Source organism: Sceloporus occidentalis, unplaced genomic scaffold, assembly GCF_023333645.1.
Source record: "Sceloporus occidentalis isolate IW3139 unplaced genomic scaffold, rSceOcc1.0.p SCAF_3, whole genome shotgun sequence".
Classification (NCBI taxonomy): domain Eukaryota; kingdom Metazoa; phylum Chordata; class Lepidosauria; order Squamata; family Phrynosomatidae; genus Sceloporus; species Sceloporus occidentalis.
The window spans coordinates 42,178,233-42,204,058 of record NW_028316983.1 but is presented as its reverse complement, the minus strand read 5'-3'; the positions used below and the strand labels follow the sequence as shown (position 1 = coordinate 42,204,058).

Sequence of the window (25,826 nt, the reverse complement as noted above, 5' to 3'; positions counted from 1 at the left end):
GCATCTTTACTTAGTGACTCTGATTCTGTGGGGATCCAACCCTTTTCTTTAAATCCTAATACGGCATTACAAACTCTCCAAACCAATAGACGCCGCGAGGAGACGGAGAGAGGGAGAACGGAGCCTCTGCTCAAACTGATTCTTTTGGGAAAGCGGTTTCTCCCCCCCTCCCCACGCTTGGCTGTGTCTTGGCAGGGATTCTAAGAGCTCTGTTTGAGCTACTTCAATTCCCCCTGCCCTCTACAAAAGATGAATTAAGAGTGGACTTTACTTCCCTGTATTATATTTTCTTCTTCTCTCTTTGAGGAAAACACTGCTCTACTAGGCATCCAGCTGGAAAGAATTGATTTAATGGGAAACATCCCGACAGCCATCTTGACGTTGGAGGAATTGGGCAATATTTTCCCTTGGGATTATTAAGTACTATTCGGGGCTTTTTATTTCTGGATTGGGGGAGAGAAAAATAGAACATTTGGAAACGCAGGAATCCAATTTGCAGCGCCCTGCTGGCTGTTGTTAATAAGGATTGAATTGGATTGTGTTGCAAAGGAGCTGGAAATATACTCAAGGCAGGACTTGACACATGTGTTTGGAAACGCTGCAGGAGCCTGATGCCGCGGAGATCCGTTGTGGGGAGTAAGACATAAGAGGAAGAAAGCATTTGTCTTCTATTTACATAGCATACAGTCTCTCCAACATCCCATCAAAAGGGGAAAATATAAAACTGCAACTATTTAACTATATGCTCAACTTTTCACCAGACTCTACAACATTAACATTGTGAATGTTTAGCCTCTTTGTTGGATAGCTTATTGGCAACATTGTATCTACTGAAATTACACTTAAACTCTCTCTAGCTAAATTAAATAACAAACCTGTAGGGCATCTAACCCTCTGGGCTATACAGTGCTACAGCAAAGAAAAGCAGCTTGGGCTTTTTTTTTTCCAAGTAACATTACAACAATATTAATTGGACAAACAACCTAACTATTGTGGAAATCACGTATATATCCTCTGAGACAGCTTTAGTTTAACAGCATAGGTGCTGTGGAATAATTTGAACAGTTCTTGGCAGAGAAGGGGGGCGTGGGTACATATAAAGGGACTGTTTTGCCCCTTTCTCCTTTCCTTTGTTTTTTTTTCTCTTTCTTTCTCTCTCTTTCCCCCTCCTTTTTTTTAAAAAATATCTGCTGATTCTCTCTCCTTCTCTCCCCCCCCCCCCCCCCCAGTAACTATCCTGAGAAGGGCTAGAAATTGTTGTGGACACTGTGTCAATTTACTGATAAGTGAGAGATAGAGGAGTGTAACTATATTACTATTAAGTTTAAACTACTTAATTGTCTTTCTAGTGAGTACTACTAGCCATTTGGCTATTAGATAACTGACATTTTCCTTTCTTTTTGTACTCTTCTACTTAACGTCGATTAGGGAAAGGGCGATTTAAAAGGGGGTTGATTGAGTTAACTATTTTTCCCGTGTCTTATAAAAGTTAAGAGGAAGAGTGAATATCGAACAAAATAGCCACAAATCACCGAGGCAAATAGTCCAGGATTGAAATTTTCTTTTTTTAACTTAACGCTAGAGGTGGAATTGTAGAAACAGTCAGTTATCTAATTGTAGACTACTATCTTCTATATTAAACTAAAGAAGTAGATACACTAATTTACGAATAAAAGAACTAGAGGAAGGTCCATTTCCACAGTGATAGTATTAAATAACAGCATTTATTACTATAATTAACATTTTAAATCATTTAGTGAGAATTGATCGTAGTAATATAACCTCAGCAGATTACAAAGGGAAAATAAAACACTAAAGATTAAAGGAGTCAAAGAAAGTAACTATAGATAGAAGATACAAGATAAGGACTATCCCCTATAAGAAACAAAATGGCCATGACTAGAAGAGAAAAAGAAAGACAACAACAAGCAGCAGCAATGTCTAGTCAAAGAAGATTGTCTAATGCTGACTCAAATTCAGGATTACTAGAGGAAATGAAAAGACTACACATGGAACTCAAGAATGAGATCTGGGATTCAAAAGAAGAAACAAGACGTGAAATCAGAGAATCGAGAGAAGAAACAAAGAAAGAACTGAAATATGAGGCCAGTAGAATAAGACAAGATCTGGACAAGCTTAACAAAGACATCGAAAAAATAACAGGAAATATGGAGAAACTGGATCAAAAAACAAAGAAAATGGAAGAGAAGATAGAAGATTTAAATAAATATCAACAAGAAGACCAAGATGCTATCCTGAGATTAGAAATCAAACAGAGGGAAAAATGTATCAAATTAAGAGGCCTCCCGGAACAAGCTCATGAAAACTTCTACGACCTCTTGACTCCCTACTTAGCAAAATACCTCGATATGCCGATACAACAAATGTGTGGAGAAATCGACAGGATGTATAGGATAAATTCGAACACAGCAAGAACCAAGAAGCTACCAAGAGACGTGGTGTTGTACTGGGTAAGAAAGCAGACAAAAGACGCATTTCTCCAGAAAAATTTCAAAACAAGATTTGTGATACGAGGGACGGAGATCCAGGTGTTCAAGGATATCCCGGCGGAGGTGTTAAGAAGGCGGAAAGATTATCAATTTTTGACAGAACAATTGAAGAGGTACAAAATACCATTTAGATGGGAAGAGCTGGAAGGATTATCCTTAACATGGAACCAAAAAAGATATAACTTAAATTTGCTAGAAAAAGCCGGAAATTTTTGGAAAGAATTTAAAAAAGAAATGACGAAAAGAACATCACCAGGAGAGAGGAAAGAAAGAAACGAGAGGGAAGAAAACGATGACCTCTCAGGACCACTACCAGAAACAGGGAATGGGGAGGAAGGAGAGAGGAGGCAAGAAGAGGAGGAAGAAAAGAGGAATACACCTGAAGAAAGAGAAAGTAGAGAAGAATTGAGAGAGGTGGAATAAAGATTTAAAAGACAACGAATTGTGAAGAAAGTTAAATAAACTCTTTGGTACTTTCTTTTTTAACCATTAAATTTTGATTGAAAACCCATTAATATTTGGTGATTATAAAAGGTAATCCATAAAATTGTTGCATGAAATTAATAACCTGGAACGTAAAAGAATTAAATTCACCAAATAAGAGGAAAAAGGTAATCCATTATTTAGGAAAATTAAACTGTGATATCACATGTATACAAGAAACCCACATTAAATGTACTGAAAAAAGACTCATAAGATTCAAAGACCTAGGGAAAGATTACATTTCGGCAGCTAAGAACAGAAAGAAAGGAGTGGCAATTTATATCAAAAATCATATCCACTCAAAAGAAGTTCTAAACGACCCTGCGGGACATTACGTAGGTGTGGAAGCTAATGTGAATGACGAAAACTATTTAATATTAGGAATATATTGCCCCCAAGATAAAAAAGGACTCTTCTATTATAAGTTACACAATGAAATAGAAAAACTGAAATACGATAAAATAATAATCATGGGAGACTTCAACGGAGTTGTAGAACCTTCTCTAGATAAAAAATCTACAAAAGTATTAAAAAATAACCAAGGTATACTCCCTCAATCCTTCTTTGATTTAATAAATAATTATTACTTAAAAGATGTTTGGAGCTTAGGCAGAAAAAAGGAAAAGGGATTTACATTCTATTCAAATAGACACTAATCTTTATCTCGTATTGATATGATTTGGGTACCAACATCCTTATGTAACATGATTAAATTAGTAGAAACACATTCAAGATTAATCTCAGACCATAACCCTGTAATAGTAACTCTCACCCAAAAGATTAGAACAAAGAATTGGAGATTGAAAGATTCTACAATTCAAAACAAGGAAGTTATTAAAAAAAACAAAAGAGGTAATAATTAATTACTTTAAAGAAAATACTACCCAAGACATAAAGTTAAAAAATGCCGGGAAAGCTGTGGTGAGGGGTTTTTTAATTAGTCAAGAAGCTTATTTGAATAAAAAAGAAAAAGATAAAGAACAGGAGATATCTAAATTAATAGCAATGAAGGAAAAAGAATTAGAAACGCACCTGGGAGATCCCAAATTATTGGAAGAGATCCACTTACTAAAAAAACAAAAAATGAATAAAGACACATTGGAAATTAGCAAAAAGCTAAAAATTTGAAAACAGAAGAATTTCAAACATGCTAATAAAATTAGCAAAGGAATGGCAGAATTGTTAAGGAAAAAGCAAAATAAGAAAACAATAGTTGAATTAAAAATAGAAGGTAAAACGGTAACCAAACAAGAAGAAATAAAAAATGGGTTTGTTCAATTTTTTTCGAAGATATATCAAAAACAAGTAATAGATGTAAGAGATATACAAAAATACTTAGCAGACAGTGGAGATGAATATATAAAACCAGACAAGAACCAATTTGAAAATTTAAACAAACCAATTAGCTTCATGGAAGTTATGACAGCAATTGATAAACTGAAAAACGGGAAATCTCCAGGACCTGATGGTTATACGGTACAATATTACAAAACGTTCAAGGATGTATTATGTGGCCCATTACAAGATATGTTAAATTCGATATTGAGAGAGGGAATTCCTGAAACATGGAAAGAAGCTGATATAATACTAATCCCAAAGGAAGGTAAAGATACCAAGGAAGTCAAAAACTATAGGCCAATCTCGCTATTGAACATTGATTACAAAATTTTTTCATCAATCTTGGCAACCAGATTAAAATTTTTTCTAAAGGATAGTATAGATAAGGATCAGAAAGGATTCCTCCCCCAAAGGCAAATAAGAGAAAACACAAGATTAGTATTAAATATATTGGAATTCTATGAAAAACACAACGAAAGAGAATTAGGCTTATTATTATTAGATCTAGAAAAAGCATTTGACACAGTTTGTTGGGAGACACTTTTTGAAATTTTAGGGAAATTGGAATTAGGCACCAAATTTATAGGATGGATCAGAGAAATATATAAAGACCAAAAAGCAAAAATCATAGTGAATGGCGAAAAATCCAATTTCATCAAAATCAACAGAGGTACGCGACAGGGCTGCCCTCTCTCCCCGTTACTATTTATACTTACAATTGAAAGATTGATCAAAAGGATCAAGAATAATGATCACATTCAAGGCTTAAAAATAAAAAAATATGAATACAAAGTAAGGGCTTTCGCTGATGATCTGGTAATTTTTTTAAATGACCCATGTAAAAGCGCATTAGAATTAGTAAAAAAAGTTGAAGAATTTGGAGAAATAACAGGCTGTAAGCTAAATAAAGATAAATCCACGATATTAACTAAAAACATGTCTCTAGAAAAAGAAAGGAAATTATCAGATATGCTAAAGATTAAAATAGAAAAAAAACCAAAATATTTAGGAATAACAATTTCTAGCAATCTGAATGAACTATTCGACATTAATTATAAAAAAGTATGGAAAGAAATTAAATTAAATTGGAGGGAGCCATCAGGCAGACCCAGCAACATCAAGGTCTGCCTGAAGGAAGAGGCCCCTCCCTCCTCAACTGTCATCTCGGCCTCAGAGGGAGCCATCAGGCAGACCCAGCAACATCGGGGACTGCCTGAAGGAAGAGGCCCCTCCCTCTTCAACTGTCATCTCGGCCTCAGAGGGAGCCATCAGGCAGACCCAGCAACATCAAGGTCTGCCTGAAGGAAGAGGCCCCTCCCTCCTCAACTGTCATCTCGGCCTCAGAGGGAGCCATCAGGCAGACCCAGCAACATCGGGGTCTGCCTGAAGGAAGAGGCCCCTCCCTCTTCAACTGTCATCTCGGCCTCAGAGGGAGCCATCAGGCAGACCCAGCAACATCAGGGACTGCCTGAAGGAAGAGGCCCCTCCCTCTTCAACTGTCATCTCGGCCTCAGAGGGAGCCATCAGGCAGACCCAGCAACATCGGGGACTGCCTGAAGGAAGAGGCCCCTCCCTCTTCAACTGTCATCTCGGCCTCAGAGGGAGCCATCAGGCAGACCCAGCAACATCGGGGACTGCCTGAAGGAAGAGGCCCCTCCCTCTTCAACTGTCATCTCGGCCTCAGAGGGAGCCATCAGGCAGACCCAGCAACATCGGGGACTGCCTGAGAGCTGGTGGAGGACTACTTCTGCCGCTGCCCCCCCCCATGTCACCTGGGAAGAAGCTCCCCAGAACTGCGGAGGACTATCTTGCCGCTGTGGTGGCTTTTTACCAGGGGGGAGGGGTCAGTGAGAGAGGGGTGTTTTTATGTATTCTTAATTGTTTTATTGATATTTGCTGTGAACCGCCCTGATCTATGGAAGGGCGGTATAAAAATAATAAAATTATTATTATTATTATTAATTGAAATTGGAGAAATGGAGAAAATATAATTTATCATTCATGGGGAAAATAGCAGCAATAAAAATGATGGTTCTCCCGAAAATTTTATATCTATTCCAAACACTCCCAATTGTAATCAAAGACAATTTTTTCAAAAATTGGCAAAGAGATTTAAGTAATTTTATTTGGCAAAAAAAGAGACCTAGAATTAAGTTAAAAATCTTGCAAGACTCAATAGAGAGAGGTGGATTAGGCCTACCAAATTTAAAACTATATTTCGAAGCTTGCAGTTTAATGTGGATCAAAGAATGGATTTTGCTAAAAGACGAAGAACTATTAGAGATTGAGGAAGACAAACTAATATTTGGATGGCATGCATATTTGGGTTACAAGAAAACAAAAGCAAATAAAGATTTTAATTTACACCACATCAGAAGGTCACTACTTAAAACGTGGAATAAATATAAATTTAGAATTATGGCAAAATTCCCCAATTGGTTTTCCCCCCAGGAAGCTATTCAAAGATCAGAAACCAGACAAAAAACAGATTGGCTAACATATTCAAAGTTACTAAAAAAAGACAAAAAAGAAAACGTAGAATTTAAAACACAAAAAGAACTCTTTGAGGAAGGAATAGAACTAGATTGGTTTAGATATTGGCAGATAAGAGAAAGATTCAAAGCGGATTCCAAAATAGCAAATTTTGAGGTTGAACCAAACGAATTTGGGAAAATAATAGTAAAAGAAAACCCAAAATGGATATCAGAATTTTACAAATTATTGCTTGGTTGGCAGCAAGAAGAGGAAGTAATAAAAGAAAATATGATACAATGGGCTAAAAATATTGGTTACCCTCTGAATTTAGATAGATGGGAAGCGGTGTGGAAAAAGAGATGAAAATACTCGGCTTCATATAATTTGAGAGAAAGCTACTATAAAACCTTTTTCCGTTGGTATCTAACGCCAGAAAAGATATCCAAGATTTATAAATCAACAAACAATTTATGCTGGAAATGTCAAAAAGAACCTGGAACTTTATATCATTGCCTCTGGTCATGCAAATTAGTTAAGAATTTCTGGAAAAAGGTATATGAGACGATAAACCTGATTCTACCGACAAAAATCAAATTTCTCCCTGAAACTTTTCTATTAAACATGTGGGAAGAGGATGTAGACAGAAGACATGGGAAGGTTTTGTATTATCTAATATCAATGGTGAGATTGGCTCTAACGGAAAAATGGAAAGGGAAAAAGATTCCAAGCAAAAAAGATTGGCTAATGAAAGTTTACGATGCAATAGAAATGGATAAAATGACACAATTGCTTAGAAATCAATCTCTAGAGGAAGTAAATGAAGAATGGGCCAAAGTTTTAGAAAGTTTGAACAAGGAATGGGGAAAGATAGCAACAATTAGCTTTTGTAAATAATAGTAATAAATAAAATAGTAGAGCACGCATATCATTTCTACTAGAGCATAAGAGTTGGAGAGTTAAGATGTAACGAAAAATCTCGACGACCTAAAATAACAAAGATATTAGGTGGGTTTAAAAAGAATTACGTATAGGATCAATAAATAGATAGCAGTAAGATCAAGAATAAGCAGAAAGGGAAGATTTAGAAAGCATACTATCATTGTGGATGGACCTTTGAAAGGAAAATAATAACGATACCACAAATTTGAAGTAAGTTCAAAAGGGTGGAAAATAAAAACAATTATACCCAATAGGATCAGAGAGAGAAGTCTGGTAAGAATGGGATGAGAAATAGTGGAGGAGTGGAAGAGGGAAGAGGAAGAATGAATGAATGAAGGTAAGGTAGGTGTTGGAAGGTGAGTGTATGTAGTAAAGAAAAGAGAGAAGAGGAAGTGTGAAGGTAATTAGTAGGGAGGAAGAGAAGAAGGGATCTAAGGAGAGGATGGAAAAAGTAGAAGGTCACAGCAGGAAGGAGTTCAATTAAAACAGAAGGAACAAGAAGGGATATAAGGGAAGATAAGAGGTAAAGGGGAAACAAAAACACTAAGAAAGAAGATAGGATATAACATCTAAACTTTAGGGGAATAGAGAAAGACCCACTTCTCCAACACGTAAATATATATATATGTATATATATCTGTACATATACACCCTCCCCCTTGGGTTATGTAACCCTTTCTGATCTTTGCTCTGTCCAACTTCTTCTTGATGTACAACTTGATACAAAGACTAGTGAGTTTGTACCGAGATACCTCTGTTATTGTTGTTGTGTGTTTTTAATTTTCAATAAATTTCTTTTTAAAAAAAAAAGGAAAAGAGAGCTCACCTAAACATTAGGATTTTTTTTTCTTTTACTGTAAGAATTGTTAGATAGTGTAATAGATTGCCTTGTATGGTGGACTCTCCATTTTTGGAAGTCTTTAAAGAGAGGTTGGATGGGTATCTTTAAGGAGTGCTTCAGTTGTGTATTCCTTCAAGGCATGGGCTTGAACTAGGTGCCTCGTGTGGTCTCTTCCAACACAAAGATTCTTTGATTCTACAGTATTCAATGACTGCCAGGACCACTTACTTCTGAGAAAACGGGAAAGTCTTATATATTTGAAGATAACTTGGAAACTTAGGATTTTACCTAAGGCAGGAATGGGAATTGTGCATCTTGTGAGCCATATGTGGCCTCCAATGAATTTCTGGGCAGTCCCTGGATCCCTAGAATCATAGAATCATAGAATCGTAGAGTTGGAAGAGACCACTAGGGCCATCCAGTCCAACCCCCTGCCATGCAGGAAATCCAAATCAAAGCATCCCTGACAGATGGCCATCCAGCCTCTGTTTAAAGACCTCCAAGGAAGGAGACTCTATCACCCTGCGAGGGAGTGCATTCCACTGTCGAACAGCCCTTACTGTCAGGAAGTTCCTCCTAAAGTTGAGGTGGAATCTCTTTTCCTGTAGCTTGCATCCATTGTTCTGGGTTCTGTTCTCTAGAGCAGAAGAAAACAAGCTTGTTCCCTCCTCAATATGACATCCCTTCAAATATTTAAATAGCGCTATCATATCACCTCTTAACCTTCTTTTCTCCAGGCTAAACATCCCCAGCTACCTGAGTCGTTCCTCATAGGACATGGTTTCCAGACCCTTCACCATTTTTGTCGCCCTCCTTTGGACACGCTCCAGTTTCTCAATGTCCTTTCTGAATTGTGGTGCCCAGAACTGGACACAATATTCTAGGTGGGGCCTGACCAAAGCAGAATAGAGTGGCACTATTACTTCTCTTGATCTAGACACTATACTTTTATTGATGCAGCCTAAAATTGCATTGGCCTTTTTAGCTGCCGCATCACACTGTTCACTCATGTTCAACTTGTGGTCTACTTGGACTCCTAGATCCCTTTCAAACGTAGTTTCATTCAGCCAGGTGTCCCCCATCCTATATTTGTGCATTTTATTTTTCCGCCCTAAGTGCAATACCTTACATTTCTCCGTGTTGAATTTCATTTTGTTAGCTGTGGCCCAGCTTTCTAGACTATTCAGGTCATTTTGAATCTTGGTCCTGTCCTCTGGGGTATTAGCTATTCCTCCTAATTTGGTGTCATCTGCAAATTTGATAAGTATGCTCCCAATTCTGTCCCTCCTGGACCAAATGTCAGAAATGCTTTTTTGAGCACCAGAAATGGAGAATTGCACCCTCAGAGATCTCCAGGCTATTTGGGGTTGCCCTGTGTTTTTTAAGAGCCCCAAATTGTATTCTTAGAAAAACAGCCAAAATCCTCCAGTCATGTATGGTTTTGAGGAAAAATAGTAAGTAAGTTTGGCTTGCTTGGATTTAGATCTATGATAAAAATTAGGTGCTACCCCCACATCTTCTCTGGTTGCCCATTCCTGGCCCTGAAGCACATAGAGGTATTTAATATCTACATTGTGCAAACTTTCAAACCAGTCTTCCCTTCCCACTTTGGTTTTTAATCTGGTTTAAGAACAATTGTGTGCTTTAAATTGCCTCTAGCTAGAAGGAATTGTTTGCTTTTTGGAGGAACCATATGTACGGCTGGCCCATTATTGCAAACATGCTGCTGTCTCTCATGTGACCCAGCAGAGTCACCTAGTTGTGGATTGCCCACGTGAATATGCTGTCTGCTAATTGCAACATGATTTTTAGTCTTCTGCATCCCTGTTTTTCAAGTTTGCCCTTTTAACTTAGAATAACATTGCATATAAATTTGAACTTTGTCCATCACATGTATTTCATTCAATTTGTGGATCGCTATAGCACCTTAGGAAGGATCACCACTGTTGCATGTTTCACCTCTGTTACAAGTTTTTATTTCTAAAATGTATGTGATCATATAATACTGGACACAAATCCAGAGGTGTGAGTGGCTGTATCTTAATCTAGATCTGGAGATTTTTTGTGGGAAATCTTTATCAAGTATAAACAAGCAGAAGGCATTGTTTTATTTGCAAGACAAAACCAAAAAGCTAGTCTTTATGCCAGCCTAATCTGTACTTTCATTCTGTTTTACAATTGCAGTGGTAGATGTTATACGACATCTTAAGAAGGACGTGAAGTTTTAGCACTTACAATCCATGGTAACTGATGGGGTTCATCATACTGCACCTAAATCTCTTGCTACATTTTTCCAAATCTAAAATGCCTTGGTGTCCATTGTGGTATGTAGTTGCAAACACAAAATCTGGTAGTGCTAGGAGGGTTTCTGCAGCATTAGTGTGATTCTAGCTGCAGTGCAGAATTTACTAGTGCATCTTTTGTTTGTTTTTTCCTGCTGTTTTGGTCTCTGTATATATGAGTACTGTATTTCTTCCTAGGTGAAAAGGAGGCAATAGTAAGAGCCGTTTTAGGGTTTCCAAGACAAATTTGACAGCAGGCTAGTGTAACTTGGCCCCAGCTGTACAGTGGAGCATTTGTGATCATTGCATTTTTTACTGTGTCACTATGTGGCTTGAAGCCAGTATGAATAATCTCTGTTTTAAAGTAGATTGAAGTGGATTTTGTGGATTCAGTAACAGCTTTTCTCCTGTATGTGTTATATGTCTCTGAGAATTCCCCAGAGAATCCAGATGGAAAGGATGCATAATTGGAACTTGATTTTGCCTCAGCCTTGTTGGAAGAATGTGTCACGCTTGGGAAAATGAAAATAAATCAAAGAGAGCAGGGTAACAGGCAAATACTGCTCATCAACAGCTCTAGTAGAAGGGCTGTCACCTTACACTGCTTGAGTAGTGATTCGCTTGCCCAGTATGATAGCCCCACCTGTTAGAAAATGTTTATTTTTGGCTATTTTGGGAATACATTTGTATTCTTATTTTTGAGTTGAAGAGGATTTTGCATTTTAAGAGATAATAAGAAATGTCTATATTTTGTGTTACCATAAATATAAAACATCTGTGAGTTAAAATAAATCTTGGCCATTTCTAATCATAACAATAACATAAAATCAAACAGAGCACTTAAGTACTGTAATTCACTAGTGAGAAGTTGCTTATCTCCACAAAGGACATAGCCCAGTTAGAAAACTAGGAAGCCTCATATGAAATTGAACATGTAGATTTTACTCTATAGATATTTAATAAATACAAAAGTAGAGATCTTGGTATATCTGATTGTTAAAGTGTGGAGGTTTTCAGATGAATGTAAAATTGGAAAGCTAGGAAGTTTGCAAGGAAGAAGAAGCACTGTAAAGCCTTGGATGCTTACAACTGTCTTAAGGAGGTTGCAAATATATTTCTAACAATAACCATGTATTGTAATAGCTATTGTCTGAGAATCATCCTTTCTTGTGTTACTACAGGTTGCTAATTGCTTAACTACAGGTTGTCAAATGGGACTTATAAAGTATTGTTGTGAAGATGGGTACAAGCTGTTGCCAACTTTGCAGAGTTATAGTCATACAAATCTTCTGCCTAGGCTACTAAATATGTTTTAAGTACTGTACATGTACATTTTGGAAGAAAATAGTATTGGGAAGACTTGTGTTGCTCATGTTTGTGGAGGTACCCAAAGGCTGAGTTTGGGAGCTGTGGTATACCAGCATTTCATGGGGAAATTGGGTGAGGGTGGATGATTAGCATACCATGTTGATACTCATAGCCTCATGGGTTCCCACTTACAGTAGAAACAGACACACTTTGGGTCTGTGAAGAGCTTGGAATGTTGGAACAGAAAGCCTAATTCAGTGAGTACAGAATTTACCTAAAAATCCCCCAAACTAATATCATTAGCTACTACTTCCGTGGGAAGTTTACAGTGTTCCATGTGCCTGGGCGTTTAGTCATGACCACAGGTTCCCTTGGTTTAGTAATGGAGATGAGCACCACCCCTTACAGTTGAACACGGAGATAATCATGTCAAAGGGGAAACCTTTACCTTTATCTTTAGGGAATTTCTTTTTCATGCTTTACATTAATTATAGCAGAGCCTGTGAAAAATATGCAGTGTCTTGATAGGCTACAAGGAGAAGTGTACTGTAGTACAAAAAAAGCCAGTGCAATTCCAGGCTGTATCGACAGAGGTATAACTTCCTTATTAAGGAAAGTAACAGTACCACTATGTTCTGCTTTGGTTATACCTCACCTAGAAATGTTTTGCAGACCTACACTTAAGAATTTTTTTTTTGACAAGTTGAAGCTTATCCAGTGGAGAGCAATCAAGATAGTCAGGAGTGTGGAAATTATGCTCTATGGAGTTGGGTATACGGTATTTATCTTGCAGAATTGTCTTGCAAAAGGGTTCAAATAATTAAATTCAGAGTATATAAATGAAGATGCTAAGTAATAATTAGGAAAAAACTTTGTTGTTGTGGCATGCCTTCGAGTCATTTCTGACTTATGGTGACCTAAGGCCATATCAAGGGGTTTTCTGGGGCTAAGAGTGTGACTTGCCCAAGGTCACTCAGTGGGTTTACATGGCCAAATGGGGAATTAAACTCTCTTCCTGATGGTAAAAGCCGTTCAACAGAGGAACAGGTTGCCTTCAAGGGTAGTGGACCGTCTTTCACTGGAGGATTTTAAACAGATGATGGATTGCCACCTTTCACCAATGCTTTACTTTCTTCATGGTGGCTCTTTTCCGCCCGCTGATACTGCCTACACTGGCATAGTGCTCTTAACAAGATTCTCGTCAATGTTATTAGTTACTGTTTTTAGATTTTTATTGTCTGTAATTTTAATAGATGGAATTGTTTAATCCTTTTTTAAGGGGGGAATTGTATATATTGTATTTTTTTAAAGGTTGTACGCCGCTTTGATTGTGGAAACAAAAAGCGGGATATAAATTAAAGTTTTATTTTATTTATTATTATTACTGTGGCTGACATCCCTGCTCCCTAGTGGTCTATTTGTTGTTGCTCATTTAAATTGGCTCTTTTTATACTGTAAGATGCCTTCTCTAAGTTAGCAATTTCCAGATGGCTTGAAACCTCACTGTTCTTTTTTTGGCTGGGGATGGTGGGATTTATAGTCCAAAACATGGGGAAATTTCAGGTTTGGGGAAACCATCCAATGCATGATATATAACAGTCTGTCAGTTATCTTTATGAAAATCATTATATCTTGCCCTATATCAGAGTATCTCAGGCTAGTGTACAGTGAAATCAGCTTAAGACACTAGATAAGAATAACAATAATCCCAAAAGACAAAAAATATATATTTAATAGTTTATCACGTAAAACCAGACAATTTAAAACCAGTTTTAAAAAATTAAAACAATCCCTATTTGCACTTGTGCAAATTAATAAACTCATTTAGGCCCCGAAGGCTTCACTGTCTGAACAAGCGGTAGATGCAATGCAGCAGCCATGGTTTGCCCTCTGATTCCCTCTGTCCCTCTGCCTTCTTCTATCGTGGTGTTCTTGGGTCACCAAAGTTTAACAACTCAGAGAGCAGGAACTGAACCTCTGTCAGGCCCTCTCTGAATCCCCTGTGCCAGGGGGATAATTTTAGACTGTCTGTTGAATGACCAATGGTTTAGTTGCCACATTTCCCAAGTTGTCCCCTCGCTAACACATTCAGATACTTCTCAGCATGACGCCATTACCGACTGGAAACCAATTGGATGGCTTTTTAGTAAAAGCAGTATTGGTTTCTCTGAGGGGAGAATATTCCCTAGCCAGGATGCCACAGGAAAGAAGACCCTCCCGCATCTCCTTCCACACTGTACTGCTTCCTCAAGTGGGACACAGAGAAGGGAAGGCTTCCCCAACAGACATTCGTTCTCAGGCAGGTATATATGTGAGGAAGAGAAACTCCCTCAGGTATCTCAGTGATCTGTCTCTGTTTTCTTTCAGCCAGGTAAAACATACACACTGTTCTCTTACCCATCAAACACTGTGGTTTATTAATTTGTAATAAACCACAGTTAATAAAGTTAATAAAGAATTAAGTGCTAAATCCAGTTATTAGTCCCAGATACAGTTGGCCCTCCATATTTGTGGATTTTATTTTTGCAGATTTGATTATTTGTGGTTTTGATTAATATATTCTCTCTAGGAATCTCTAGGTCCTCCAGTGCAACTTTGCCAGAAGTTGACCATAGAGTTGTGCTGGAGAACCTAGAGGTTCCTATAGAAAACATTTCTCTAGGCATTTGTGGGTCCTCCAGTATGATTCTGTGATCAACTTCTGGCAGATGTTAGCCATAGAGTAGCACCAGAGGATCTAGAGATTCCTAGAGAGATTTTGTCTTAGTTAAAAATAATAGTGTTTTTTTCTTTGCATTTTTTTCTACATTCATGGGGGTCCTTCACCCTTAACCCCCACTGAATTGAGTAGAACTTCGTAAATTGACACTAATGTAAGTCCCATTGATTGTCTAGTTCTAATTCAGTTGAGATTAGTAGTTAGAGTTAGCAGCTTGACCAGGGGTGGGAATCATGGAGCTTATGGCGCTATGCAGCCCTTGAAGAGTGCCCATGTGGCCCCTGTCCATTCCAGAAGCCATTTTAGTTGTTCAAAGCATTTTTCAACTAAAAAATAGGTACCCAAGGGAATCATTTTCTCATCTAAACACTCTTTTGGCCCCCATCTTCAAAACAATTCTAAAAGTGAGTTCTGGTTAGCTGAAATGCCACTTCTGGTCCCTGCTGGGCATCTGGATGTGGCCTACCAAAAGATCAAGGAAGCCAAGATTGACCTTTCAAACCTCTGCAGCATGCAAATCCTGTTTTTCACTTTTTCTGCTCTTTTGTAGTAGTAAAAGAAAGAGCTTTTTTGATGGCATTAAAAATCTGTTGTTCAGGTAGAGTTCTTTATCCTTGCTGTAATGAAGGTAAACTTGAACTCTTTTGAATCATACAATCATAGAGTTGGAAGAGACCACAAGGGCCATCCAGTCCAATCCCTGCCATGCAGAAACTCTCAATCAAAGCAATGCCTCATGGTCCAAATCTGCCTTTTAATCTAATGGAAGCAGCAAGTTGGAGTCTCTTAAGACTTTAAAGTACTGGAAGATGCAAGTCCTTCACATAATGTTTAGCTGCAGCTTCTTGTGCCTATGGGCTCTTGCTTTCCTTTGGCTGTTTGATGGCCTTGCAGAAACTTGATTTATACGTTGTCTTACATTTTCTTCACAGTTTGGGTGTATACCTGGACTCATCCCTTAACCTGGATGCTGAGGATTTATGTGAATGACACCATCCTTTTTTACATGCTGTTTGGATTATTGTAATTCACTCTGCGTAGGGCTATCCTTGAACAGTATTCAGAAACTCCAGTATTGTTACCAGGGCTGGCTACAGGGAATCGCAACTCCTTTGTTACAATAGTTCCAATAGCTTCCAGTCTATTTCCAGCATAATTCAAAATGATGATTATGATCTATAAAACCCTATAGGTCCCAGGTCCAAGCTATCTGAAGGACTGTGAAGTCAAAGGCTTTCACGAACAGTATCTATAGTTATTTGTGTTTTGGGGGGGCTGTGAGGCCATGTTCTAGAAGAGTTTATTTGTGATGTTTTTCCAGCAGCTGTGGCTTGCATCTTCAGAGAATGCTGGCATGGAAGAGAGTGGGGTATATATACTGTTGGTTGAAAGGAAGTGATTGCATGTTAATCGGTGTATTGTTCTGTACATCCAGAAAAAACTTTATCTGAAGGACTGTTACCTCTCAGGGGAGAGGCCTCTCTCCATCCCACCACCCTCACAGGAAGCTGGTGGGAGCATGGGGGAAGGTCCTGTTTTTCTCCATGGGTGTTTTCAGACTCTTCTCTTTCTATCGAGGCAAGGCTGGCTCCCTTGCTCCCCATTTTTGGCAGATTTCTATTCCAGCAGGCTTTTGGGAACTAATAGATTTTAGCTACATGTGGTTTTACTTGTATTTCCTTTTATCTTGTAAGCCAAGGTCAGGTATAAATAAGGCAATAGACAGGCGTGCAGACAGATATTTTAGAATGTTGGAGAGGTTGCCTATTGCATTTATTCTAGCAAGACACGGCAATGATATTCTTGTTCCAGATGTGCTCCCCTGCCTTCTCTGACTCCACCTTTCTTTGGCTTTTTCTGGAAAATTATTTTCATGATGAATCCTCCCTCCTGCGAATTAGGATGGCACTAATGAATCCCACATTATGTATGCATGGTACAATTTGACCTGCAGAAAATTCCCAGCATGCTGTGTTTAACTATCCTGCTGCTTGTTATCCAGCTTGTCCTTGTTGCTGTGTGTTGATGCTTGTGGTGTTCTTTATCAGATGGCTTTTGCCTCCTAGCTAAAGAGGTTCTATGTGACAGTAACGGTGTTCGGAGCAAAGAAAGCAAAAGACACAAACGATCACTTCATTGCTCATGGGAACAGAATCTCAGCCTATGCAAAGTGCTGAGCTTGGTTTTAAGAATTCTTTGGAGGTTTGGAGACAATGTTCTTATCATCTGCATACTGAGATAATTTTTATTTGTATTAATATAACAGAAATCTCACCCACCCTTCAACAGTTTCCCAGGCTGGCTGACAGAAAGTTTAAATTCCAGGTCTCTGCTGCCTAGGTTTTCTGGTTTTGCTGTCATGAAGCATTCTATCTATGGGAGCCTGTTGATTAAGCAGTCTCCAAACTCTGTTGATGTACCTATATAGAGTTATATCTTGTGAAGCTGTGATGTAGTCTGAAGAGCTCTGTTTTTTTTTACCTGCACTGCAAAGTGTACTTATTTCAGTACCTGAGACACTGAATTGAGCTAATACTGGATTGTATTTTTCATTTAGGTAATAAGGCTGAGAAGGCAGAATGTTTCCTAGACTAGAAACTTTATCCCCAGGACTGAGACTTATGGCTAAAGATGGAGAAAAATTGCTTTACCTGAGCATTTTGATGAATTCATCTAATTGGGGATTTTGAAGACTATTAACAAAAAGCACATTTTCCATCATTGGGAGGAAATTGTGAGGGTTCAAATTTCTTTTCTTTTCTTTTCTTTCTTTCTTTTTGAATTATACCCCAGTAAGTGTGCATGATTAAAGTGCATCTATTTGAAAGTGGATGCAAATGCTCATTATGTCAGTGGGAAGAATATGGAAAATAAATGTGTATATTGGGAACTTCACATTCTGAAATATACACAAATTTTCACAAAAGAGAAAAAAGAAAGAGGCTTCAATCCCAATATGAAACTTGGACAAGAAAGCTGACAGAAATCCAAGAAATAAAATGGAAACAAAACCAAACCTGCAGATTTTCACATCACTGCTCTTGACAAAGGAGGGTTTGCTCAGCAACACAATGAAGTGTGGGTAGGGCTATAGGACAGTTGCTTGCAATATTTAGCATATAATATCATTTAATCTCAAGGAGTCTAGGTTTGACTTGTCTGTCCTTGTTTTATAATACATAATAAAGCTAGCATGTGGTTAATTGTTGGATGGTGATGTGTAGGCACTGTTAATGTAAAGTACTATGTATGCATCTCTGCAATACTTTACTGCTAATTGTTTAAAGGGGAGGGGGGAGTTTGGCCCTGGGGTTGCATGCAATCCCAGATTTGTTTTTGTGCTTGATTCACCCTGGACCACCCTTTTTCTGGCAGAAAATGGTGTGTTTTCTCACCTGAAAGCCTCCAAGAGCACCAATTCACCCTTTAAAAAAAGATCACAGAGGTCTACTCTAATCTTTAAGATAACAAAAATACCCATTTTATAAAACCAGAAAGGGACTTCTAGACTTTGTTTCTTAACAAGCCCTGGAAATGCACAGAAAAGAAAACTGGCCACTAGACCTGCCCAATAGTGAACTGTTAATAGTAACAGTTGTCCTGCATTGCACGAAAGTGAACTTAAAGTAAAGTATCAGAGAAACTCCCATTTGCTCTCTGCTTGCTTTGCTCATGTGGAAAGCAACATGTCTGAATCAGAGAGCCTCCCATATGCATATCCATGCAATCCAGAGCCCTGGAAAATCAGGATACATAACAGACAGGAGAGCCTCAATGCATACAAGAGGTTCTCTAGTTCAACCTGGCTGCTTTTTGCATGATAAAAGTGATTATAGAGAGGGCTAGGCTAGTGTGTTCCCTTAAACAGAACTATCACATCTATAAAATACAAGTCAATTAAGGTTTGCTTAGAACACAACAAAGCTCTAAAGTGAGTAATCAGTGTGTTAGTTCTCCTATGATTTGTGTATTTATTACATTTAGATTCTTTCCTCTAAGGAGCATATGTGATTCTGCTCACTTCCAGTTGGTCCTTATGGGAGCCTGATGAAGTAGGTTAGCCTGAGAGGTAGTGACTAGACCAGGTCACCCAGTGAGCCTCATGGCTAAGTGGGGCTTTGGAACAGGATCACTATAGCCCTGACCAACCACTATACCATGCTGTCACATGTGGCAATTTCTTCCTTAACAGGTGCTATTTCCTTTCTTAAATCTGCTATTGTACTGACTGTTCTTCTCTCTTGTATGTCTCTGCCTTTTCCTCCCAGGATACTGACATGAGGACAAAGCCTCAGCTGTAGAATAAACACCTTCTTCCTATCCATTTTAACTGAACAAGTTTCTTCATTCCTCTCTTCCTTATAAGAAAAGGCAATGTATTGCTCCTGGAGAAGGTAAGTGCATTTTGTTTCAGAGTGTGAGCATAAGAAGGTGGGAAGTAGTCCCCAGTCATTGCTATTTTGTATTACTAGGAGCATCTTTTCTCATTTCTGCACAGTATAAATTTTCCGTGGGAAGGGGTATTATTAATTAGCAGAATGCTTTCATTTGTTTCTTTTAGCCCTGAGACTATTGCTTTGGATTTCAAGGCTATTATACACATTACAGATTAACAAAGGGCTAGTCTACACCTTTAAAATACTCATTCCAGTTTAATAGACTGTGATCCGGCTACTCTAGTTCTTAACATTGTTCTTATGTCTAAATAATGCACTTTATTTTGGTAGTTACAACATTTGTGCTTTCTGTTTTGTTTCTCCCCTACTATTCAGATGATAAAAACTAAGATATGTGTTCAGGTAGCATAGAGTGAAGCAGTTGTAGATCTCTTCAGTATAGGCAACTGAATCAGGAACAGGGACCATGTTTCCACCTCTTGGGTCCTTTGGAGGCTGCTCAGACTGCCAAAAACACCACCATGACCCCAAATAGCTGTGCTTCCACATCTACAGTTTACTTAAAGGTGAATTGTCATGGCAATATGTTCCCCATTTGCTGTCTTAAAGGCTAATAAATAAATTGAGAATTCATTCCACCATACATTTGTTAGGTCTGCCACAGGAGTCCTTGTTATTTACACTCCAGAGGCTCTTCATTCTTGAGTTTTGTTTTGTTTTGTTTTGTTTTGTTTTGTTTTGTTTTTTTTTTTGGTCTTATGGTGGCATCTCATGTTTTCAAATAGGGCTTTATATTGAAATACTTTCCAAATGGACTTTGTGTATTTAATTTTTTTCCCCTTGAGTTTTTCATCTTGTGTTTTACAGAAATAATATACATCCCAAAGTTGATGATAATGAAAATACAGAAGAAAGAAAAACAGGTTGGTAACTCTACTTTTATAGTAAATTGTTGCTTGCACTCCTTGTCCAGTGTGGCTCATCAGGGCAGCTCCATTATCTCTCTTTTGAGTTGTAGAAATTGGATTGTTTGCTGAGTGGTGAATGAAACATACATAACAACATTAGTTCCTTTTGGGAACATAATTGCTAGTCTTCACTCTATCTATCTATCTATCTATCTATCTATCTATCTATCTATCTATCTATCTATCTATGTTGTTAGCTCTCATTCAGGGATGGGAATTGTGTGTCCCTCCAAATGTTGTTGAACTGGAATTAACAGCATTCTTCATGCTTTTTCCTGCCTAGGACTGCTGGGAGTTGCAGTTCAACATTTGGAACATCACATGAATGATGCATAGTCTAACCCAGCTGTAGTACCATTTAATTCTTAAGAGTTACTGCAACATAAAAAATGAGGCATAGATGCAAAACCAGGAAAAGCAGATTGGAGCCTAAAACGGCCTTTCCCAACTTGATGCCATTTAGGTATGTTGAACTATCCACTGATTATCGCTAGCTGGCATAATCTTTGGCTGGCTTACTTACATTTCCATCATGGCCATGCTGGCTGGAGTTGATAGGAAATATAGTTCAAGAGAAGATGGATGAGAATAGTGCTTTTTTAACCAGACGGAGCTAGGGCTACACGGGTGAAGTAATAGTCCAGAGCAAATTTTATTTTCAGTGTACAGTAAGTGCAGGTTTTTTTTAAAAAAAGCACCTATGGTTCTGTTTTGTCATAGAATATTGGGGAATTTAAAAATGAATTATCATGAACATCTCAGCTAATTAGAGTAGCCTAGTGACTTTGGCTAACCATGCCATTCTGTGTTCACTTACCTGAGATTAAGTCTTGAACGCAGTGGAGCATACTTTCGAGTAGACATATGTTCGAGTGGCATTGTTAGACTGAGCTATGAATAAGGAAGCTGCTACCTGGTTCAGATTTTACCTCTGTCATGAACTGAGTAGGTGGCCATAGGCAAGTAATTTCCTCTAAACCTCAGGACATCCATCTGCAGTATGGGGTCAATAATGTATTCTCTTTACAAAGTTGTCATGAATATTATAGCAAGAAATATTTCAAAGTGCTACTTAGCTGCTAATAATAACTTACATTTTCTTCATATCACACATTTCCCATATTGATGTTAATGTACCTTATGTTGACCTTGTGTATAAGCTGAAGGAAGGTTTTAGGACCAAAATCATGGATTTTGATATGACCTATGGATAAATTTAACATCGGATTGTGAAGGAACTGGAGGGAAATGGTGTGTTTGATGGTCAGAGAGATCCGGAGGAGGAGGGAGAGAGAAGGTTTTAACATTAGAATCACCTCTTTCACACACATGCACAAATACACACACGCACCTGCCTTAGCAACTCTTTCTAAAATCACTGCACAGGCATGAAGAGTAGAGTGGTGGTGCTTCTTTCAGGACCTTTTTAAGCAGTATTACTGTACTGACCTGTATATAAGTCAACTCAGGATTTTAAGGTCAGTTTTTGAGCATAAATTTTTTGACATAGTCAAGTATATACAGTATCTGAACTTAAATATAATCAGTTACTTAAAAGGCAAAAACTGTAAGTGCAAATGCTTCAGTCTGTTGATGGTTCTAGAAAGAACTCCTTTTCCTTCCTCTGCATATCTGGATCTGCTGCTCCTTTTGATATGCTGGTGCTGCACACCAAATAATTATGCCTGAGAGATTGATGAAGCTGCAGCCATTGTATTTTCTGCATGTGTACTGGGCAAATCTGACTGTGGCCTGTGTGATAAAAAGAACCCTGCTTTTATATATGAACGCTTCAGTTCCTTAGGAGAAATATGTTCAGAAGCTTAGCATAAACCAATGTGCTCTGTACTCATTTGTGCTCTGTCCTCTTTCTAATGGGAACTTTTAGAGTGAGCTTCTTATAAAGGAATAAATCTGTCCTTCTGAGTTTTCTTGGAAACAAAGTTTAAAGCAACATTGCTTAGCAGTTCTCCTCATTTCTGGAACTGGATTTAAACTACAGCTGAAATAAAAAAAAAATTTATTTCGTGCTTTTTCATCTGTTTATCCTGCTTGTAAAATTACCTCTTTCATTGTAGTTTTCACCATACTCCACTGTTTGTCTCCAGAGAGTAGAATACACTTAGCCATCTCCTAGCTAGCCAACTTTTGTTTGTTCTTTTTGAAGCTGCTGTTGGCTGCTTTAGTCTTTTCGCTCCTCCCACTCAACTCCATTTTCCACAATTTGCAATTCAATGCAATTTTGCCCTTTTACAAGCTGTATTGCTTGGGATGTCAAAGTGTGTGTGTAGAGAAGAAGGTTGGCAGGCATGAAAATCTATAAGGCCACATTACATTGCAGTTATAAAAATAGCAAGATATATAGTTAAGTCAGGAACAAGGAATCTTTTAACAACAACAACGCAACAGATTTATTATATTTATGTATGTCCCACTTTTCCTCAAAAATTGGATCTCAAAGTGGCTCACAATTTAAAAGAAAAATACAATTAAAAACATACAAAAAGTGAAAAAGTTGAAAAGTTGTTTATTACTTGTTTATATATGTGTGTCCTAGACCTCAGGTCTTTGATTTTATTTCAATTTGCATCCAGCTAAATGAGGCAGAATCTGATACAATGTGACATTTTTTCTTCCTGTAACAAAAGTATAGAACTGATTTATTATCGTCCTTATTTTTCCTATGTGTGCTACAGTTGGGGAGGGTGTTGAAGCAATTGATGTATTTGCATAAAGGTCTATAAATGCAGAGGCCGTAGGCAACCACATCTTTGATTTTGATGTCTGTCTGGCTAGTATAAAATGAGAGACACATAGTACAGAAAACTAAGAAATGGGAACATATCTCTTCCTTTGTGCTGGAAAGGAAAGAATCATTTGGGAAGGGTTTGTGGTCTTTGAGATGCCTATAATCAGCCAATAGTCTCACCATTCCTGGGCACTTCTGGTGCTCTGTATGCAATTATGCATTGCCTTTCACTTGAGTTGGAAATTGGAAGAGAGGTCACATTCATTTCTGATTTCCCTCTGTGCTCCAGGGATACATGGAAGCAACCCAAGTTATAGCTGCTTTTGGATATTTCCAAGGCCAGTTGTGATGAGAGAGAAAGGGGTTTTTTTTTGTCTGTTGTCTTCCAAATATGCCAGAGAATGTAGGCAAGAAATTTTTTTAAATCTTTTTTGCCCATCCGACTCAAATTGCTCACCTGATTCTTTCTTCCATTTCTAGAGTGAGAGAAAGAAAAGCATTATTATTGAGAGAGAAGCATACATAATACTAACCAATTTATAAGAAAAAGAGACACATTTCAAGATGCTGGAATATGGTCTTTAATTAATTAACAGAAGCCCATCTTTCCAGCATCTTAAGATGTGTCTTCTTTTTCTGTCATGGATTTAATTGGATGTTCCCCCATTTTTTTGTCTTTTTGAGTTATACTAGTCAAAAACTGGTATTTGCATTGAGGATGTTTGAAGTATTTGAACTTTGCTAATTCCTACATGAAATGGCTTGATCCACCCATCTCATACTAATGTGTGCATTGGCTGTGCATTTCCAGCACATTCCATTTCTCTTTGAATGATAATCACCGACACCAGGATCCTATGCAACACATACCATGATATATTACTTGTGTGGTTTGGCATTCACTATACATGCATATGGAAATAACAAAAGGAACAGTGATGGGTACAGAAAGATGGCATTCTCAAAGCTGCCTGTATCTTAAAAGCCTAGGTAGGTCACAGACGTCCTAGAAGCCAAGGCAATATTGGGGGGGGGGGGGGGGAGGAGGAGGAAAATTGGCAGTCCCACAGCCCTTTTCTCTCTCTTTTTGCCACTGCTGTCTTTTTCTTATTGCTTTGTTGTTATCACCATCCTCCTTTTTTTCCTCCTGTATAATTATTCCAGTAGGGATATAGAATTTTGACCTCCAACTCTCAGTTCAATTTGCCACATCTCCAAAAATAATATTGTGGAACTGGAGAAGGTGCAGAAAGGAGAAAACCAAATTATAGGAACGCAGGAACACCTCACCTACAAGGAAGTGTTACTTTTGAGGCTCATTAGTTTTTAAAAAGGTGAGAAAGGGACATAATAGAGGTGTAAAATTATGTGTGATGTGGAGAAAATGGATAAGAAGAAATACTTCCATATTTTCTCATAAATTGCAAACCTGGGATCATCTACTAAAACGAAATGGTATGGGATTTAGATAAAGGGTCATTTCTTTGCATAGTGCATAATTAAAAATTGGGATTCATTGCCACAAATTGGATAGTCATTAAAGAGGGTTTAGTAAGTTCATAGCTGTTAAGACTATTAGTGGCTACTAGTCATGTATATTATTTCCAGTATAGCATTCCTGGGAAACATAAGCAAGAGAATGTTATAAGACTTATATCCTGCTCAAGGGCTTCCCATAGGAACTTGGTTGCTGTGGGAAGAGCATAACTTAAAGATGAGCCTTTGCTCTGATCAGTAGACTTATTTTCTTTAGCCCTGGTGAAGCTATCCTGATCCTCTTGGTATATTCTTGCCTTTTCCTATAGAGCTGGGATACTAAGATTTATGCTTTACTACAGAGGTCTGTTTTCATTTTATCTATAATATAAGTGCCAGTGGAGCCTGGGATAGAACTGAAATTGACATCACTTCCTTCCCTGTATTAATAATTTCCAGTGAGGCTGTTTGGAGCAGATATTGTTGATGGATTATGAATTAATCCACCTGAAAGGTTATGTCCTGGAAGAAGAAAGGACAAGTTCCAGAGTCTTACAGGGAGTGAGTGGAGAAATAATGATATTTATTTATTTATTTAGTCAGTCAGTCAGTCTTTACAACAGCCAAAATAGTTCTCTGGCCCTATGTGATTTCTTCATGGACATTCTGGTTGGAAGAGAAGCTTTTTATTTTATTTTTTTCCTGAAGGAGCTGTTCAGTTGAATGTTCTTGATTTAATGTGAGATGTATTTGAAAGAATTTCAAAGTTTTGTGCTGCAAGAGAGGTAATATTACACAGAGGAACCATTGTCCCAGACTCTGCCTTTCATAGTATCTGAGTTGCCTGAAAGGTTTTTGCTTCCACACTCAGCTCCCTTTCTTTTTCCAGGGAGCAAAGAGGCACTCTTGTTTGACTGGTTTTTCTTCAGTTGTTGATTAACCTGAGAACTTCATACTTGGGGGATGGGTGGGAGAAAGGGAAGAGCATTTAGGCTAGCAAAACTTGTTATTCCTCTGGGACTGAAAAAAATCCATTTTATTCTGGAGCCTTTGAAATAATGGGGGCTGTCCTCTAATTTTGGAACTGTTGCAGAAAAGCCTCTAGGTTGTATGCACAGAATAAGCCAACATAACGTGCAAGGGATCAGAAGGACAATGCTTTATACAGCTGTGAAGTGTTGGATGTTTTTTTCTCCATAGTGTAGTTCTTCCTAATAAAGCATCAAGTACCAATAATGTGAAATCAAATACTCAAATCCAAATTACAGATTACACTGGAAATTTGTCTAAATAGCATGGCTAGGATTTGTTGTTGTTAACTGCCCTGAAGTCGACCACAAC

General features: G+C 38.0%; 1 protein-coding gene across 9 annotated transcripts in view; it reads left to right on the top strand.

Moving 5' to 3' along the window:
* CHD6 (chromodomain helicase DNA binding protein 6) overlaps window positions 1–25,826 on the top strand; it is a 157,810-nt gene that overhangs the window by 46,758 nt on the left and 85,226 nt on the right. For 6 of the 9 annotated variants that reach the window (XM_089514140.1, XM_089514141.1, XM_089514136.1 and 3 more), the window contains 2 exons: window positions 19,164–19,289; window positions 20,160–20,215. In XM_089514140.1, coding sequence (XP_089370266.1) covers window positions 20,183–20,215 — 33 coding nt within the window. In that variant the 5' untranslated portion in view covers window positions 19,164–19,289; window positions 20,160–20,182. Of the gene's footprint in view, window positions 1–19,163; window positions 19,290–19,688; window positions 19,859–20,159; window positions 20,216–20,558; window positions 20,724–25,826 lie in introns of those variants that run through there. The other 3 variants (XM_089514139.1, XM_089514143.1, XM_089514144.1) reach the window with 2 other exon arrangements.